The sequence below is a fragment of the Electrophorus electricus genome, chromosome 3 (genome assembly GCF_041902795.1).
Source record: "Electrophorus electricus isolate QZ-2024a chromosome 3, ASM4190279v1, whole genome shotgun sequence".
NCBI classification, from domain to species: domain Eukaryota; kingdom Metazoa; phylum Chordata; class Actinopteri; order Gymnotiformes; family Gymnotidae; genus Electrophorus; species Electrophorus electricus.
The window spans coordinates 30,941,991-30,958,770 of NC_137499.1; the positions used below are offsets into that span (position 1 = coordinate 30,941,991).

Below are 16,780 nucleotides of genomic sequence, written 5' to 3' on the forward strand. Positions count from 1 at the left end.
ATTATATACTAATCAGAGGACTGTGGCCTTTCACCTGCTAATAAAATTGCACCGTGTACACATTCAAAGCCAAGTCAAATAAATCAAAGGAAACGCTTTCGCACTGACTGTATTTTAGAGTGTGACTAAGCTTTAGGACTGTTAACAGGAAACGGATTATAAATAGTGCTAGAGAGCCACCTACTGGCTAAATAGCACCAATGTGTAATTACATTGGCAATAACATAACAGTATAGGAAAAAGTTGAAATGCTGCACCAGGTAAAAGCGGAAAACAGCATGTTTATAGTAAAAACAAGTTTTGAATCATAGATTTTTCTTTTTACATTTTAGTTTTATTTGATTCTTTGCATTCACATTCTTTGTTGAAAGAAGACAATCACAACAGCATAATTTTAGACAGCTAACAAATGCCACATACACACAACACAAAAGCAGAATAAAAAACAACAAAACAGATTAAATGAGGACTTGATATTCAGCTTGAACATAACCAAACATCAAAATACCAACATAAATAAAACCAACATAAATAAAACTCCTATATACAAAGCTGACATAACAATAAACATGTGTGTGTGTATGTGTGTGTGTGAGAGAGAGAGAGAGAGAGAGAGAGAGAGAGAGAGAGAGAGAGAGAGAGAGAGAGAGAGAGAGAGAGCATGGAAGAAAGAGAAAAGCAGGCACCACTATTTGCTCTTGCTGTCCCCACACAGCCTGCTCGCATAGTGGGCAAAGGTCTCAGCCACCAACAGGGGGAAGATGATGGAGGCATCCGCATAGACCTGACTCATAGACACAACAGCAGAGACCACTACAGGTTAAGGCAACACACTTTAAAGGGAAACAAACTACATTATGAAATCAGATAGCGCTAGTTCATATGTTTTTAGTTATACTTGAACATACTGTAGTTCTCTGAACATCAAATTAAAAGTTAAAGCAGCAATGTTATTCTGCAAGTGTCTCAATAAGGCAAGATCCACTATTAACATCCACTGTCGTCATACGGTAATGGTGACATAGTGAAGTCCAGAGTTAGAGGTAAATGAAGTCAAATGTTACCTTCACAGGTTTGGCATCCATGCGGATCTTTCCCCAGGACACAGCCTCATCAGGCCGGGCGCCAGAGTCTGAGCCATCAAACTCCTGGCCAGTGTTCACGAACACAGCAAAGTCAGCGCCATTTCTCTGGAACAGCAAGAAAGTGGGTGGGAGTTATAATAATAATAATAATAATAATAATAATAATAATAATAATAATAATAATAAAGCACTTTCCAAGTTCCTCGCATTTCAATATATCTGCTTTACACAGAAAAAACAATGAAATAGTTACTACAAAGCATGAAATATAAAACTCTATTAAATGAAATGATATAAAAGAGCAAACAAATGTGATGAGTAGCTAAATCTTTAATCTGGATTTAGAAAAATTTATAGAGTTTGTAGTTCTAATACTTTTTGCAACATTACACCAGAGATTAGAGACTGCACAGGAGAAACATGAGTTGTGTACTGATTTTTTGGTTAGGTTTAAAGAATTAATCGGTCTCCATAATATTATTACGGATTAGCTATGTAATTGTCTTTCTGGTATGGGTGCATTATATTGTGTGGTCCAGTGTGAGCTAAAATCATGTTGCTTAGAGGACACTTATTGTCCTGTTAACAGTGGACAGCTTGATTCTACTCTCTCTGAACAGCTAAAGACATAACATTGTTCTAAAACCAGGCTGACCAACGAAGGATCAGATGAGTAAAATTTGGAGATGATCATGTGAAAAACAATAGGCCAATAATAAGAAGAAAGCAATAAATTCAAAAGCCCCAAGCAAAGCCCTCTGCACAATTAAGCTTTAGAACAACATCAAATATGCCCACCAAACTAAACACCAACTAAATCCTGTGACCTTTGGGTTGCAGAACAAGTATGAATGAGTTTTGCCAAAAGTTCATTTCACACCCATGTCCACTTCCACAGGCCTGCAGTTACTAAGATGAGATTCATACGGTCTTGCAGAGTTCTGTTCTGTACGCACCATAAGATTGGCATTGGCAATGTGGTGCTTGATGAGGCCTCCACCCAGGATGATCATGCCTGTGCTCTTGGCAAACACAGCTTTACAGTTCAACCTCCGGATATCTACAGCAGCACACAACGCGAAAACATGTGGCATACGTGCTTAGGGGTGAGCATAAGCTGTTCAAGGATCGCATGTTCCGATCTGTAAACAACGTACCTTCCACAATGTCCAGGACCAATCCAGGATTTTTATAGGAATGGAAATAGATCATGTCACCCAACGAGCCATCGGTAAGGGCAGGACTAAACACTGGGATGTTGTTCTGAAAAACAAGAATGACTGCTGGCCTCTGGCATACTTATGTACCTTCAAGCACTAATGCTTTAGAATTGAACTAAGTGACACTAAACTCAGGACCACACCTTGTACGCCCAATAGTAGACAGAATCGGGGTTATTGATTTCTTTGCCCAGTCTGTGGATCATTTTTGATGGAGTCCAATGAGCACCCTGAGACACCAACACAACAACACAAGCTCACACTCATTTCACTCACGTACCAGGATATACAATATATGTTCGGCTCATTCAAGTTTCCCACAAAAAAATGTTAGTGTCCATGAACAAGAACATGGACAACCAGAATAATCACAAGATTCACACAGATAAATGGGTTGCGAAACATGCTGTCAAAATCAGACACAGGTGTGATCAGCTGACCTCGGTTTTCTGCTCTAGTACCATCTGGTCGAGGATAGGCATCAACCAGTCCTCAAACTTACAGTAGTTTTCATTTGGGACCAAGAGGTTGCCAATCCTAAAATGAAACCAGATTTTGCCCCAACACACACATAATAGGCCCTTAGTCACATATGCTAAGATGCTAAGATCTGACTACAAAAATACATAAGTTTCACCAATTGTTTTCTTAATCATTGATTTCATTTTTGGTGTAGAGAGAATCACATCTGGTCACCAGTGTGCATATCATCATCTATAGAAACAAAAATATTCAAAATAACAATAATGATAATTATACAGATGGCAGTGCTGGCCATGGAAAGGAAAGTGTTTTAGTTTGAATATTGTTGACATACCTGATAAATGTGAATCTGTATTTTGCAGGCTTGGATCTGTAGTTAATTAGTTAAACGTGAAAGGACGAGTTCTTAAGAGATTTTTTTGTGGTTTATGCTGGATTTTTAATTTGTCTGCTTCTTTGGTGCCTCCTTTGAGGACGCTAGATGTCACATCTTTATTTTTGGTAGCCGTTTAAATCATTTATATAAGCATCTGTAACTCACCTGGTAGAGCAGGTAGAGCAAGGTATTAGTATCACCAAACACAAGGGTTCCATTTCCAGGGAACACAAATACTGTCAAAGTGATAACACTGTGTATGTGCAGGTCCCTCTGGATAAGAGAATCTGCCAAATGCTGTTAACTCTCTGATTTAGGTCTACTACCTTACTTTCCTCCTACTTCTTCCATGACAGGTGGTTAACCTATTAAATACCTTCCTTTCACTGGCTCAGCACTGCATCACCTACATGTTTCAGGTACCCCAGGGAGTGTTGCATAAATGACAGAGTAAATGAGGGACCAATGTGATTGCCTTTGCCTCCTCATGGATGAAAGTCATTCAGCAGTTGGGCTCAAATATTTGAAGAATAGGGACAATGATTATTAGGAGTAGTAATAAAGGCATTACTAATGAGGTCAGATTCCCAGGACATACTGCTAATGTGTTTTAAGAGGACAGGAGTGATGACAGACAGACAGTCCTACAGCAGTGGGAATATGCAGATCAAGCCCACCTGTTGATGCCCTTCTGACGTAGCTCCTTGCCTGGAAGGCTGAAGTCTCCCAGGTACGTAGGAGCCAAGCACTTAATGAGGTCTTCCTCAATACCTCCTGCCGTCGTCACAATCACATCCACCTGCATTAACACAGCAAAGAGCCATTAAAAGGCTAGAGAGACACAAACAGCTAGGCTAAAATGCTGTCCTTTCAAAAGAAAGAAAGAAAGAAAGAGAAAATGCAAGCCATTAGAAGAGAAAAACAACAGGGGGCTGTGTTGTTAGTTTTTGCATGTACCATTTTGTGCTGGACAAGGTAGCGAATTGTCTCGCGGACACCGGAGCTGATGAGGTTGGAGGTGTAGCCGAGGAAAATGGTACAGCCTGAGCAATCCTGCTGAAGGTCAAAGGTGTCCTGCTGCTTCTCCGGCTCCTCCACTGCCTCCTCCAGCCGTCTCTCAATCTACATTAAACCCAAGATGTACACAAAGCTTATTCCCTTATGAACAAAACAAGTTCAACATAGAAGAGCTCAGCGCCGATCTCAGATTAGAGCAGATTCACCTGTGTATATATGCCAGACATTAAGACATGGCCATTTCAGTAAAGTTGCCTTCTTAAGTAACACATATTACTATCGGGTGAAGTTGAAAAAAGAATGTGAATGCTGAAAGCAGACCAAAGAGCTAGAAAGCGAAATGTGAGACCCCCTTTGAACTTACCATCTTATTGATCTCCTGAACAGCGAGTGCGAAGTTGCTGGCCTGGAAGCCCGTGGTGAGGTAGGAGTGCAGCAGTGCTTTGTGGTCCACCCCCTGGTTAAAGTCATATCCTTTGATCCGCGGCACGTCCTGCGGGAGAACGTCGCTCATTTTCAGAACAGCTTTCCTGGCTACGGAAGGGGCGTCGTCGGCCATGTTAACTGTCAATGGCAGAAAGTAAGAGAGAAGCTAGACATTATAAACAAGCTAGCTAGCTAGAACATGAAAACGTCCCAAATTGCTTGGCTAGCTACTGGCACATTCTAACGTCCCCTGATTTGGTCGAATCGGGGAATTCCAGATGTCTAACTTCCAGTTCCTTGGCTATTCGCTATACAGATTGGATACCACATTGTGTCACAAATAAATTTTGTGTTTGTTTTCTTTTTTCCACTCGATACATTATACCATAACGTTATAGCTTATAACACTGGAATACATTTGTTTGTTAGCCAGCATAGCTACAATAGCTAACAAGTAAATGTATTCCAGTTTTATAAGATTTACGTTATAACACTGGAATACATAGCTAAGCTAGCTAGTTAGCTAAGCATTATAAACAAGTTAGCTAGCCATGCTATTCTCAGACAACCTTCCGTCGGTAAAGTTTAGCTATTTATCTATGTCAGAAAGTTTCGAGGTCTTACCCTACGTTATTACGATGTAAAGATTCGTTTCTATGAGTCGCACCACCTAGAACAACCCACATGACAGATTAAACCCCCCGGTTACAATAACCATAGTGTTGCGTATGACCACAACCAACGTTTTTTGCTAAGTCCTACGGCAACCTCACAGGGACAAATAAGTCGCCTGCGAAAAGAGAAAAATACTTTTCGCATTCAACATACATTACTTAATAAAACTGTTCATCTTAACTAAAAATGATAAACACAGCAGGTAAATACGAGCCATTAAATGCCATCCAAAAGCAAACTTTTAAAAAGCATTCTTCATTTATACTTATATTTAGCTAAATAAATACATAAAAATGTAATTAAAAAAATTAAATGCCCTTTATAGTGCACATGCATACACACATTGGCACATCCTCACTACATTTCATGTGCCCTCTCTGGAGATTTATTTTCTGCCATTGTCTGATGTTAGCCTGACATTTCTGCACCTGCTTATGTGACCTTTCAAATCAGCCACATCACAGAAACGTTTGAAGTGTCCTTCACAGTGACCGTGATCACATGCAGGGGAGAGGAGTGGAGCACAGGTTAAATAGCCCCTTCACATAACTCACCACTATCTCCTGCACAACTTTACCTGAACAAGAACAACTGCTCTCGGTACATATATGCAAGCATAGCCAATTTGCAATCTAACAAGTGCTGAAGAGTGCAAACACTACTGCAGAGCAATAAGAACCATTCACAGTTCACAGCAACACTGAACAGTGACTAGAGGCAAACGGGGACTGGGTAGCTGGCAGGGACATGAGAAGCTGAATCCCCGTGCTGCAGGCTGTGTCTGTGGGATGGAGGCTGGGAAGGTGTACAGCAGTAACACTGTGCTCCAGGCCAGGAAAGCCGTGGAGCAGCTCAGAATGGAGGCCAGCCTGGAGAGGATCAAGGTAGGCAAAGAACTTCTGTGAATATATGTTTGTATCCCAGTGTAAATACCAATGTATGATATCTGCACTCCCAGGGTACTTCAGTAGTGGGGGGGGGGGCATGTGAAGAATAACATATATATTACTATATTATGTATTTTACATCTCTCTCTCTCTCTTATATATATATATATATATATATATATATATATATATATATATATATATATATATATATATATATATATATATATGTTATTAAGTCTCTTAAAACTTTGTAAATGTCTTGGCAACTTATTGCCAGTCTGCAGTATCTTCCCTTCCCTTGTGCTCTGCAAGGCTGTCCATGTAGCCTGCAGTCATGGCACTGCTATGTGTTTGTGTCAGATCTCCATCACAGCTGCCCAGCTCGTGCAGTACTGCCAGGAGCACCGGCGGGGAGATCCACTGCTCACAGGCATTGCGGCTTCCTCCAACCCCTTCAAGGACAAGAAGACCTGTGTGCTACTGTGAGAACACAGAGAAGCACACACCCACACATACACAAGCTACTCCAATGGTATAGATTACCTTTATTTTTATGTACTTTCAGTATGTTATGTTTGTTTAGTCCAAGCGGCTGTGCGAGAGTACTATACATTTTCAGTACTCTTCCACATTATTTGCTCATAAATTATTTAATGGATTTTGGATCATTAAGTCAGATATTTGATTAAATAAAACTGGACAGTGTTTTTACATTGTAAATCAATAATCAACCGTGAGCATTATACTTTTCTAACTGAAAAACAAAAATAGGTTTCTCAAGAACTGTTTTAATAGTTTAGTTTAATGAATCAATTGGGTGACGGTGATGTTCTGAAATGACCTTTTATATACAGTGTGTGTGTGTCTGAGATATATATATTATATATATATAGAGATAGATAGATAGATAGATAGATAGATAGATAGATAGATAGATAGATAGATAGATAGATAGATACACACACACTTTAAAAAAGAATTCCTAAATGCTGCAGCACACATGCTTTTTGAGGTTTGAAAGGAACAGATATTCCCAATGAGTGCATAGCGCAAGTCTGAAGCCCCATGTTTTCATTTTTATTATGTTTTTAATTGATGATTTCCTCCTGCAGTGTGCGCCCTTCCCATACACCAGCAGCAACAGCTGACTCAGAAGTGTAGTAGTGTGGACACAAGCACACAAGCATATAAGAGGAAAAAGCTAGGGAACAAGGGAGATTACCACTTGCAGATTCAGGATCAAGACTAAAGAAAAACAAGCTCTCTCACAGAAATGAACCTCATAAAACTTAGGCATTCACTTTCCGTGTCGTATGAACAGAATCCAAATGAAGCTTTCAATTTTTTTAGGTTCTCAAACAATTAAAAAGGCTACCCCACAATGAAATGCTATTTGGACACAGGGACTGACTTGACAGAGGATGCATTGAGGGTCATATGGCACTTGTAATGCTTCTGAAACTTGTGTCATGTCATTTCTTTATGTACCATCAGACTAGTGTGCGTCTCAGAAAAGCACCACCGAGGTGAAGCTGGAATGCTTTGGAAAGACTGTGACTTAACATTGTTGACTTCTAAGAGCACTTTTTTTTCACAGAAGCTCTGATCTGTGCTACAGTAGTCCCATTTTAAATATCCCATTCAAACAAGAGTCAATGTCCAACTACGATTAAACCACATTACAATTGACATGTATGTGTAACTTCAAAGTCTGAAAAATATTTTATAATAAATAGGTTTCACAATAAAAAAAGAAGACACTGCTCCTCCAGTATCTAACTTAGTTGAGGTGTTGGAGCGAAAAAATAGAAACTAAATGTGAAAAAGCATCTGCACCCTTAAATCTGTGCAAAATCTTTTTAATTGGCCAGGTTTCATTTAAAGACTGCATAAGCAGGCACTGAAGGTCTGGCCAATTAAAAAGATTTTTGCACAGATTTGAGCATGCAGATGCTTTTCACATTTAATAATACATATGTTTACAACATATATGTATCTAATGAACACGTGATATTAAAGTTAACAGTATAGTGCCTTTGGCACATTGTTTTGTTACAACATTCCGAGATAGCCCACTGATTTGATGAACAGCTGCAGACAAGTACAGAGTTTGTAGTGTTTGAAGAATCTCTGCCATGATCCGTCACTGTCTGGGCCTCCAAACCTCCACATTCATATCCCCAGAGGCTATAGCCAACACTCCTGCCTCGACACTCAACTACAGAGAGAGAATGAGAGACAGGGATATTGTTGATACAGATGTCTGTAGCTTTAAGGGCCAAGGCAAGGGTCTCATGGCAAGAATTCTGATCTTTGGTTTTATGTCTGTGTGTGGTATATTAGCTAAAGTGAAGATTAGTAAAACTGGACCTATCCAATGAATGACTCAGTGGATGAGACTACACCTACCCCGTTCACTCCTGCTTGATGGTGAAGTGTGCACAGAGTCTTTGGGGGTGCACAGGGTAGGTGAACCTGCATCAAACCAGAAGAGCATTCAAGTGGGTCACACATGCCAGAGGGTTTTGCTGAAGGCTGGCTTATGCTTCCTTCTTCTGAGTCCCTCTAAAACTAAGTCGCCTGCTCATGGTGCCCAGCTCCACAGCGACTGATCAGCATGAACAGCAGTGGGAATTAATGAGGGTTTCTTGAGGAGAGTCTGCTAAAGCATGAACCAGCCTTAACTCTTAATTCAGAGGATAAAATACACCAAATAAAAGTAAAATTTTATGATAAAAAAAAAAAACCCTGTAAATTTAGTATGCTGGCTCTGGTATCTATGAAGTAAACATAGAAGTAAAAAAAAACTAATAAAAGTATGAAGTAAAAAGTTAACCTTAATAGTACGATCGGAGGAGCAGGTGTAGAGGGAGCCAGGTGAGTGATGAACACCAGTGACCAGTGAAGTATGGCCTACGTTGAACTGGGCTATAGGTTTAAAAGAGCCATTGTTCATGGAGAAGGTGTGGACAAGTCCATGGTTATCTCCTGCCCACACCTCCTGTCCGCTGTATGACATCGACAGAAAGTAGGAGTGCAGCTAAAGTGAGAGAGAGAGAGAGAGAGAGAGAGAGAGAGAGAGAGAGAGAGAGAGAGAGAGAGAGAGAGGGAGAGCATGAGTATTACAAATAAAGTAATTCATACACTTGATGGTGAGCTTATTATTGTAATATATAACACTTAGCCAATTTCTTGTAAAAATGGAGTATGGATACCTGCACTCTGTGCAGTAGTTTTCTAGCTCTGCAGTCAAACACAGCCACCGTTTTGTCTTTGCTTCCTGACACAATGTACTGCTCATCCGAGGCTAGGCACAGCACAGCATCACCATGGAGACGAAGGCTCTTGACCAATGGCTGCGCAGCTGCAAGACAAGGATGACATCATCACAGAAATGAGGTCAAAGTCATTAGCAGAGGTCTCATGATTGATGAATGGCCTGTAGCAAAGTGCTCACCCTCATGATGACTACACTGCAAGGATACTACAGTTATGTGGTCCATGTTCGACATATTGCACATGTAAAGAGTTTTTTTTGTCCCAATGGAAAAGAAGACCCAGTACATTCTTAAGACCCCTGACATTGGCCACTGACCTCTAGTGTCATAAATGCTGACTTTCTGGTCATGTGACCCAGCAAGCAGCATGTGCATCTGGTAGGACAGGCAGAGCACGGCGGCACGGCCGCGAATCAGGCCCCACTCAGCACCCCCTGCCTCTAGGTCCCATAGCCGGATGGTGCTGTCGAAGGAGCCGGATGCCAAGAGGGGCCCGCTGGCCGCCAGGCTCCACACCCAGCCTAGGTGCGTGCTGAAGGAGCCGTGGCCCCCCAGCGTACGCAGCAGTGCCCCCCTGGAGCCCTGCCGCAGGTCCCACAGATTGACGTTGCGGTCCCTGGAGCCAGAGACACATACGGCACCCTCGCCACCCACCAGCAGCACAGCGTTTACGTCGGCGATGTGGCCCGGCGGGAGCGTGATGTGCTCCAGGACCCGGGTGTGGCCAGGCGACTCGGCGGGCAGATGGTTGCTCCTTTCGTCATCGTCGTCACGCCCCTGGCCCCCACCTTCATGTATGGCTTCAGGACGCTCTTGGTTGATCTGGCCGTCATCAGCAACATCAGCAGCTATGTGATTCTCTTGACCCTCATCTCTGATACTGGCTGCAGCATCGTTCCTTTCTACTCCATCTCTTTGTATTGCAGGAGGAGCCTCAGCTGGTTCTGGCACCCACCCCTCATCTGGCCTCTTGTCTTGACCAGCAGCTTCGGGGTGCATCGCCGCCCCCTCTCCCACAGCTTCATGCACCACTCCATTAGCTACTCCATCTGCTTCTGCAACTTCTCCACCGCCAGCTCCATCTTGCTCCAGGTCCTCCACCATCTCTCGCCCCTGTGCTCGCTCCACCCACTGCCTTGCTGCCCATTTCTCCTGCTCTGCCCAGTGCTCCATCAACTGTTCCATCTCCAAGCAGGCAGTGGGCCAATCAAAGTTGTCCCTTGGCCCGACTGGGAAGGACGTTTTTTGGCCTGTGAGTCGGTGAGCCCGAAGCTGCCAGGCTGAAGTGTCCTCCCCAACCTCTCCCAGAGCCCGGCACACCTGAAGACAGAAACAGCAAGAAAGAAATCAATACCATGTACCACAGTGAGCAGATGACTGATTCTCTGCATCATATTAAACTATTAAACACTACTGAATTCCTGACCTGTGGCAGAACATTGATGACACACTGCGCTGGCAAATGTGAGGCTATGCATGCGACCATTTCCCATGGTAATGACAATAATCCTGAAGGGGAGGGGCTTGTTTCTTGTGTGTTACAGGATGGTCCTAAGGTTAATCTGTGAAAGGAATTTACCATTTTTAAAGCAAATAGAAAACATAAACAGGGGTGTTCAATTGGCCTGCCACAATGCACAGATGAGCCAAGGCCAGAAAGAGCTTAGAACAAGATTTTGTCAAGGAATCAAGTGGATGATTTGACATACCCAAGGTGGCTAGAGTTAAGGGTGTCATTTGTTCTTATATTGTGTGGATGCTGAGCGCCCCCTAAAACGTTCTCTCTTCCTGGCTCCTTCTCTTCTTCTAGGGTGACCTGTGGCATCGACATCCACTCCACTATAAACGCAGAGAAAGATACGTTATTTAAAAAATAAATCCAAATAAACCACATTTTTCTTCAGGCGCAAATGTGTTTAATGTTACTAGAGTGACAGCTACAAAATTCGTCAGTTTACGAACTTTTCCTTACTAATATTCTACACTTGCTGTAGAACTATATATTCAAGCTGCCTTTCCAGCTGAACAGGCTTGTCTGAATTGTTCGAATGATGCTAGCTAAGCTTGCTAGCTAACATTAGTTAGCCTGTTACTTACCAAGTAGTTGCAGGCTTCAGGAACGACTGGACAACTCATTGACGACCCACAGTTACCCACATGCTTGCTTCCTTCATAAATAGTCACGAACTAGGATACAATCAATACCATCGCTAGCTATTAGATATTTTCTAGGTGTTTTGCCTAAAGAAGAGGCAACCTGACAACGTCCCTATTCGTTGACAAGGACATCTCAATTTGTAAATCCGTTCAGCGTCGATTCTTCTGTCCTTGCATGTTTTCCTCAGAGGGAGGAGTAAAGACCCCAGGAAAGGAAGAAATGAAAAGGATGAAGGAGAACGAAGTTATGAGTTACCAGATCGACCCAAGGACTCAACAACAAAAGACTACTGAATATAACTTGATTTCCCTGACGAGGAAAATATGTAAATATTATTTATTCAGTGTTACAGAAACATCTACTACTGTTTATTGCATCCGCTTAATTATGTATTTTATATGAACTATTTCATAATTAGTTTCACAGCTCTAATTTCTTCTAATTTTTAAAATTCTGTTTCGGTTCTGGCGCATAATATTTCTGTAATCAATGTGTGTCAAATAGATTGTGACACTTGTTATGATAAAAGTCTCCAAAGAGTACTGCTTAAAACATGTATCTTCCTATAGAATAAAGATATCTAAAGAATTCATAATGTAAATCCCGAAATGCAGTACATATCTTAATCTGAATTACTTTTGTAGTTTCAAACCCTTAAAGCAGCTGTGCTACATTTATTTTGAAAAAAAAAAAAGAACGAGTCCTATTTGGGAAGAACTATCACTGTTGCTGATTTCACATGAACACCCTCAGGTTAGTTTCGACCCCTTAGCAAGGCATTTTATTAAACTGCACCTCTCTGTAGGGTGGTTTTCTCGTGTTTTTTATTTGGTCGATGGTCGTAGATGGTCAGCGATTTGTTGTTATTATTTACTATTAACTATTACGCTACTATACTCGGTTAAGAAGCTAGCTAGCTAATGCCTTTAGATCAGTAAGCTACAGTCACATTCAATAGCTTCAGCGAAGCTGAACAGATGTGAGATCAGTTTCTGCTCGCAGTTTTTGCAGACACGAGTTTAACGGACATTTATAGTATTGTAATATTATAAAGCTTTTTGTAATGCTAGTTAATTTTGATTTACAGGTACATATGACTATAATAACGCTGCAGTACTACAAATCAAAATATGTTAGTTAGCTCAGTTGTGTGATTTCAGAAAAGTATATAGGTTGGGAAAATCTGTACCCCCTGTTATAAGTTTTAAGAGGGACAGAGGAGTGTGTACAACAGTCATATATATATATATATATATATATATATATATATATATATATATATATATATATATATATATATATATATATATATATAACCCTGATCTATACTCTCAGAACTGTCATATTTCTCTACCATGTATAAATATATATAAATACAAGCACTATGCTTGCACAACTGATTGTGTGTCACCTCTGTCTGAAACGTCCCGTTTTTTCTGAAACCTTCTGTACTTCACTACAATTTTGAATATCTATCTATCTATACCCTGTGTGCACAATTAATAGGCAAGTTGTATTTTTGAGGATTCATTTTATTATTGAAAAACAACAGTACTCTCGGTCAATTCAAAATGTTAACAAACCTCAAACCTGAATATTTAAGAAATTAAAATATCTTATCTGTGTTCATAATTATTGGGCAACGGTTAGTGTGCAAAATTATGCAACAATTTGAAAAACAGAAATTTCCCCTCACTTGTTTATTTTCATCTGTTAAAGTGAGAATAATAAGCAACTCAAAATTTCCAAATAAACATTTAATTTGAGCAATATAGCCACACTTCTTTTCAATAAGTCGGTTTCTTAAACTGTTGATCTACTTTTTGTGCAGCAGCCTCCCAGACACTGTTCAGAGAGCGGTATTGTTTTCTTCACCGTAAATCTCGTTTAAGAATGGCCCACAAGTTCTCAATATGGTTTAGGTCAGGTGAGGAAGGGGGCCATGTCATTATTTTTTCATCTTTAGGGCCTTTACTGGCTAGCCACAGAGTGGAGTACTTCAATGCATGCGATGGAGTATAGTACTGCATAAAAATCATGGTCTTCTTGAAAGATGCAGACTTTTTTCTGTACCACTGCTTGAAGAAAGTGTCTTCCAAACACTGACAGTAGGTTTGGGAGTTTATTTTGAGTCCATCTTCAATCCGAAAAGGTCCAACTAGCTTATCTTTAATAATACCAGCCTATAGCAGTACCCCACCTCCACCTTGCTGGCGTCTGAGTTGAATTGGAGCTCTGTGCCCGTTACTGATCCTGCCACGGGTCCATCCACCTGGTCTGTCAAGAGTCACTCTTGTCTCATCAGTCCATAAAAAACTTTGAAAAATCTGTCTTCAGATATTTCTTTTCCCAGTCTTTACGTTTCACCTTGGTCATGTCTCCAAGTGCTGAACACCTTGTACTTCTGGGCACTTCAGGTAGGTTGCAGTTCTGGAATATGACAGCACTGGAGGATAATGGGTTCCTGGTTGCTTCACATTTGATGTTTGACGGTTCTGTGAACACACCCTGATATCTTAGCAATTTTAAGTGTTGCATCCCTCTGAAAAACTTTTCAGTGTCAGTTAAATCTCCTTTTTGGCCCATTTTGCCAGAGGAAAAGATGCTGCCTAATAATACATATGTATGTACTCTCTCTCTCTCTCTCTCTCTCTCTCTCTCTCTCTCTCTCTCTCTCTCTCTCTCTCTCTCTCTCTCTCTCTCATATATATATATATATATATATATATATATATATATATAGGCATGGAGGAAGACATACAGGAGGAGTCCCTTGCAGAGTTCAAAGAAAGGCGTCTTGGAGGATGGGGCTTGTTGCAGCTGACTGCAGGGACAGGACTGGCTGTCTATGCCATGTGGGCAGGAATTTTAATGCCAGGGTTTCGCAGAGTCCCTCTGAAACTACAGGTTAGTTTGGAATGAGCAAAGTGCTCAGATGATGAAGGACATCTGTCCAAAATGTCCTGTTACTCTGGACAATTTTTACATCTCTTACTACAGTACAGTACAGTGCAGTTACTCACCTATATGTGTGGGTATGTGTGTGCTTCTGTATTTTAGGTGCCTTATATCCCAGCTAGTAAAAGACAAGTGCAAAATGTAATGACTCTGCTGAAGAGCCGGTCTGGAGGTCTAGCTGACCTGGGCTCAGGTGACGGTAGAATTGTAAGTCATTGTTTTTTGCTAACTTTCATTTTTATTGACACGGATACATTGAGTATGGCTGTGTAGAACTGTTCTGCTTTTTCAGTGAATGTACTGATGTTCTAGATGATTTTGTACTTCATGAATAATGTGAGCCTGAATTATGTATTAGTGTTTCCATGTCTTCTAAATATATGTCATGTATGTAGAGCCAGCTGAATACTTCAGGATTGTTCTGTGTGTATATGAATAGGTTCTAGAGGCAAGTCAGCTGGGCTTTTCCCCTGCTGTGGGTTATGAGCTGAACCCTTGGCTCCTCTGGCTTGCACGCTTTCATGCTTGGAAAACGAGGAATTATGGCAGAGTCTCTTACCGGCGGGAGGACCTGTGGAAGGTGGGGCCCTTTGCTTTGTTTGACTTAGAAGACACCCCATTTTCATTCTCTGCTGTGCAAGAAAGAATTCTCGAAAAAAAGTATTTTTTGCTTTTGGTTACAGGTTGACCTCTCTGGCTATAAGAATATCACAGTGTTCTTGGCCCCAAGTGTGGTGAGTCTCCCTTTCTCTGTCTGTCTGTCTGTCTCTCTCTCTCACACACACACACACAGTTCTAAACTAATCATTTGCTTAAAGAATTTTACAGAAAGTATCAATTCTACTGTGTTTGTCTGTTAGCTCCCACTTTTACAGGAGAAGTTACTAGTTGAGCTCCCGGAAGATGCTTTGATTGTTGCTGGACGCTTTCCATTCCCTGATTGGACACCATGCAGTATAGTGGGTGAGGGTGTGGAGAGAGCTTGGGCATATCAAATACAAGCGCTCAGAGGACACAACCAATCAAAAGGCATCAAGATGACTGTGGAAAGCAGCTGATACGGAAGTCATGCAATTTATTTCAAAAACATTTTAAAGAACAAGAATTTTAGGTCAGTTTATTGATTTTTTGATGTTTATTGTAATGTTTAAAAAAATCCTATGATTGCGCATGATGTGCAGTATAGAGATGTAACTTTTGGTTTCATTTTTGTGCAAACACACACATGGTTTACCTCGGGTTTTTTCTTCATGAAGTTCCACTTAGCAGTAAATCATGTGCATGTGTAATTTTAAACATTTAAAGAATAGTTTTTATTTTAAACATTTAAAGACTATATATCTCGCACACACACACACACACACACACACACACACACACACTATTCTTTACTGAGAGTGCTTCTTGTATGTGATTTGTAGATCACAGAATAAGCCCCAAATCAGCATTTTTCAAATGCACTCAGTGAAGGTGCATTTTGATTCCTTGTCTACTTCCTGCTTTTATCGGACCTAGTTAATTTTTCACATACTCAAACACCTTACATAAAAGTATATAAATCTTAATTAGAACAAATCTTTTATCTCTCTCTCTCTCTCTCTCTATATATATATATATACACATACATACATACATACATACACACACGTTAGATATGGGTGATTTATCTGTATGTAAGCAAGAAGGGAAACTGAAAAGACTAGTTATGTGCTTAATGTTCACTGTGATGCAAAGTGGATCATCAGCACCAGCTCTATTCTAGTGCTTATTTATTTAATAAATAAGAATTCAGAATGATTAAATTGTCCACGTCAGTGTAATAATGTTTTGATTGTCTACATGACAAAGGATTAAATAACTGCTTTCTTTTACCTGAATGCCATGGTCGGGGACACTGGGGGTTGGGCAGTTACATTTAGCTTCTTGTACAGAGACACTAAATCGGTTTATGGCAAAATATGCTTGAACGAACAAAAACGTTACTTGACTATTAAACTACAATTCAACAGTAATTAATTAGAAACGTGCGTAGAGTTGAAATACACGTTCTCTATCTAACCTTTCCTAATGTGTAGTGCGTAGAGCTAAAATGCACGTTCTCTATCTAACCTTTCCTAATGTGTAGTGCGTAGAGCTGAAATGCGCGTTCTCTATCTAACCTTTCTTAATGTGTAGTTTTTGATCTTAATGTGAACAGGTGAGAGAAAAACTTTT

At 40.6% G+C, this 16,780-nt stretch overlaps 4 protein-coding genes across 7 annotated transcripts; 2 read left to right on the forward strand and 2 right to left on the reverse strand.

The window, feature by feature from the left end:
- Positions 1 to 312: 312 nt before the first annotated feature.
- Positions 313 to 5,383, reverse strand: dhps (deoxyhypusine synthase). Of its 2 annotated transcripts, XM_027006560.3 has the most exons (10): positions 5,232 to 5,383; positions 4,546 to 4,745; positions 4,122 to 4,286; positions 3,842 to 3,963; positions 2,746 to 2,842; positions 2,449 to 2,535; positions 2,243 to 2,348; positions 2,042 to 2,145; positions 1,065 to 1,190; positions 313 to 784 (listed from the first exon to the last, which is right to left on the reverse strand). In XM_027006560.3, the coding sequence occupies exons 2-10, from the start codon at positions 4,738 to 4,740 to the stop codon at positions 689 to 691; spliced, it is 1,098 nt and encodes a 365-aa protein (XP_026862361.1). In that variant the 5' UTR covers positions 4,741 to 4,745; positions 5,232 to 5,383; the 3' UTR covers positions 313 to 688. The 2 variants fall into 2 exon arrangements, with proteins under 2 accessions (XP_026862361.1, XP_081567199.1); XM_081711073.1 differs by lacking the exons at positions 313 to 784; positions 1,065 to 1,190 and adding an exon at positions 1,278 to 1,304.
- Positions 5,384 to 5,784: 401 nt separating this feature from the next.
- LOC113575198 (guanine nucleotide-binding protein G(I)/G(S)/G(O) subunit gamma-12-like) lies at positions 5,785 to 6,659 on the forward strand. The gene is made up of 2 exons (XM_027006565.3): positions 5,785 to 6,166; positions 6,533 to 6,659. The coding sequence occupies exons 1-2, from the start codon at positions 6,071 to 6,073 to the stop codon at positions 6,656 to 6,658; spliced, it is 222 nt and encodes a 73-aa protein (XP_026862366.1). The 5' UTR covers positions 5,785 to 6,070; the 3' UTR covers position 6,659.
- Positions 6,660 to 6,702: 43 nt separating this feature from the next.
- Positions 6,703 to 11,784, reverse strand: fbxw9 (F-box and WD repeat domain containing 9). 2 transcript variants are annotated; one of them, XM_027006559.3, is made up of 8 exons: positions 11,548 to 11,784; positions 11,160 to 11,289; positions 10,877 to 11,012; positions 9,768 to 10,770; positions 9,388 to 9,536; positions 9,009 to 9,212; positions 8,582 to 8,647; positions 6,703 to 8,390 (listed from the first exon to the last, which is right to left on the reverse strand). In XM_027006559.3, the coding sequence occupies exons 2-8, from the start codon at positions 11,279 to 11,281 to the stop codon at positions 8,316 to 8,318; spliced, it is 1,755 nt and encodes a 584-aa protein (XP_026862360.2). In that variant the 5' UTR covers positions 11,282 to 11,289; positions 11,548 to 11,784; the 3' UTR covers positions 6,703 to 8,315. The 2 variants fall into 2 exon arrangements, with proteins under 2 accessions (XP_026862360.2, XP_026862359.2); XM_027006558.3 differs by having other exon boundaries at positions 9,630 to 10,770.
- A 13-nt stretch (positions 11,785 to 11,797) lies between these two features.
- antkmt (adenine nucleotide translocase lysine methyltransferase) lies at positions 11,798 to 16,368 on the forward strand. 2 transcript variants are annotated; one of them, XM_035525369.2, is made up of 6 exons: positions 11,798 to 11,933; positions 14,352 to 14,515; positions 14,669 to 14,773; positions 15,006 to 15,146; positions 15,250 to 15,300; positions 15,427 to 16,368. In XM_035525369.2, exons 1-6 carry the CDS (start codon positions 11,828 to 11,830, stop codon positions 15,622 to 15,624), a joined length of 765 nt encoding a protein of 254 aa, XP_035381262.2. In that variant the 5' UTR covers positions 11,798 to 11,827; the 3' UTR covers positions 15,625 to 16,368. The 2 variants fall into 2 exon arrangements, with proteins under 2 accessions (XP_035381262.2, XP_035381263.1); XM_035525370.2 differs by lacking the exon at positions 11,798 to 11,933 and adding an exon at positions 12,260 to 12,361.
- Positions 16,369 to 16,780: the final 412 nt, after the last annotated feature.

Bases quoted from the DNA above. Each gene is read 5' to 3' on its own strand.
- dhps (XM_027006560.3), bottom strand. From the start codon at position 4,740: ATGGCCGACGACGCCCCTTCCGTAGCCAGGAAAGCTGTTCTGAAAATG. The intron at 2,536-2,745 runs GTCAGCTGATCA...TTGGTGTCTCAG, and splicing joins TACTAGAGCAGAAAACCGAG to GGTGCTCATTGGACTCCATC. The intron at 1,191-2,041 runs GTGCGTACAGAA...TTGCTGTTCCAG, and splicing joins TTGCCAATGCCAATCTTATG to AGAAATGGCGCTGACTTTGC.
- fbxw9 (XM_027006558.3), bottom strand. From the start codon at position 11,281: ATGTCGATGCCACAGGTCACCCTAGAAGAAGAGAAGGAGCCAGGAAGA. The intron at 11,013-11,159 runs GTATGTCAAATC...TTCCTTTCACAG, and splicing joins CTTAACTCTAGCCACCTTGG to ATTAACCTTAGGACCATCCT. The intron at 10,771-10,876 runs GTCAGGAATTCA...TTCTGTCTTCAG, and splicing joins TCATCAATGTTCTGCCACAG to GTGTGCCGGGCTCTGGGAGA.
- LOC113575198 (XM_027006565.3), top strand. From the start codon at position 6,071: ATGGAGGCTGGGAAGGTGTACAGCAGTAACACTGTGCTCCAGGCCAGG. The intron at 6,167-6,532 runs GTAGGCAAAGAA...TGTTTGTGTCAG, and splicing joins CCAGCCTGGAGAGGATCAAG to ATCTCCATCACAGCTGCCCA.
- antkmt (XM_035525369.2), top strand. From the start codon at position 11,828: ATGAAAAGGATGAAGGAGAACGAAGTTATGAGTTACCAGATCGACCCA. The intron at 11,934-14,351 runs GTAAATATTATT...ATATATATATAG, and splicing joins TTCCCTGACGAGGAAAATAT to GCATGGAGGAAGACATACAG. The intron at 15,301-15,426 runs GTGAGTCTCCCT...TTTGTCTGTTAG, and splicing joins TGTTCTTGGCCCCAAGTGTG to CTCCCACTTTTACAGGAGAA.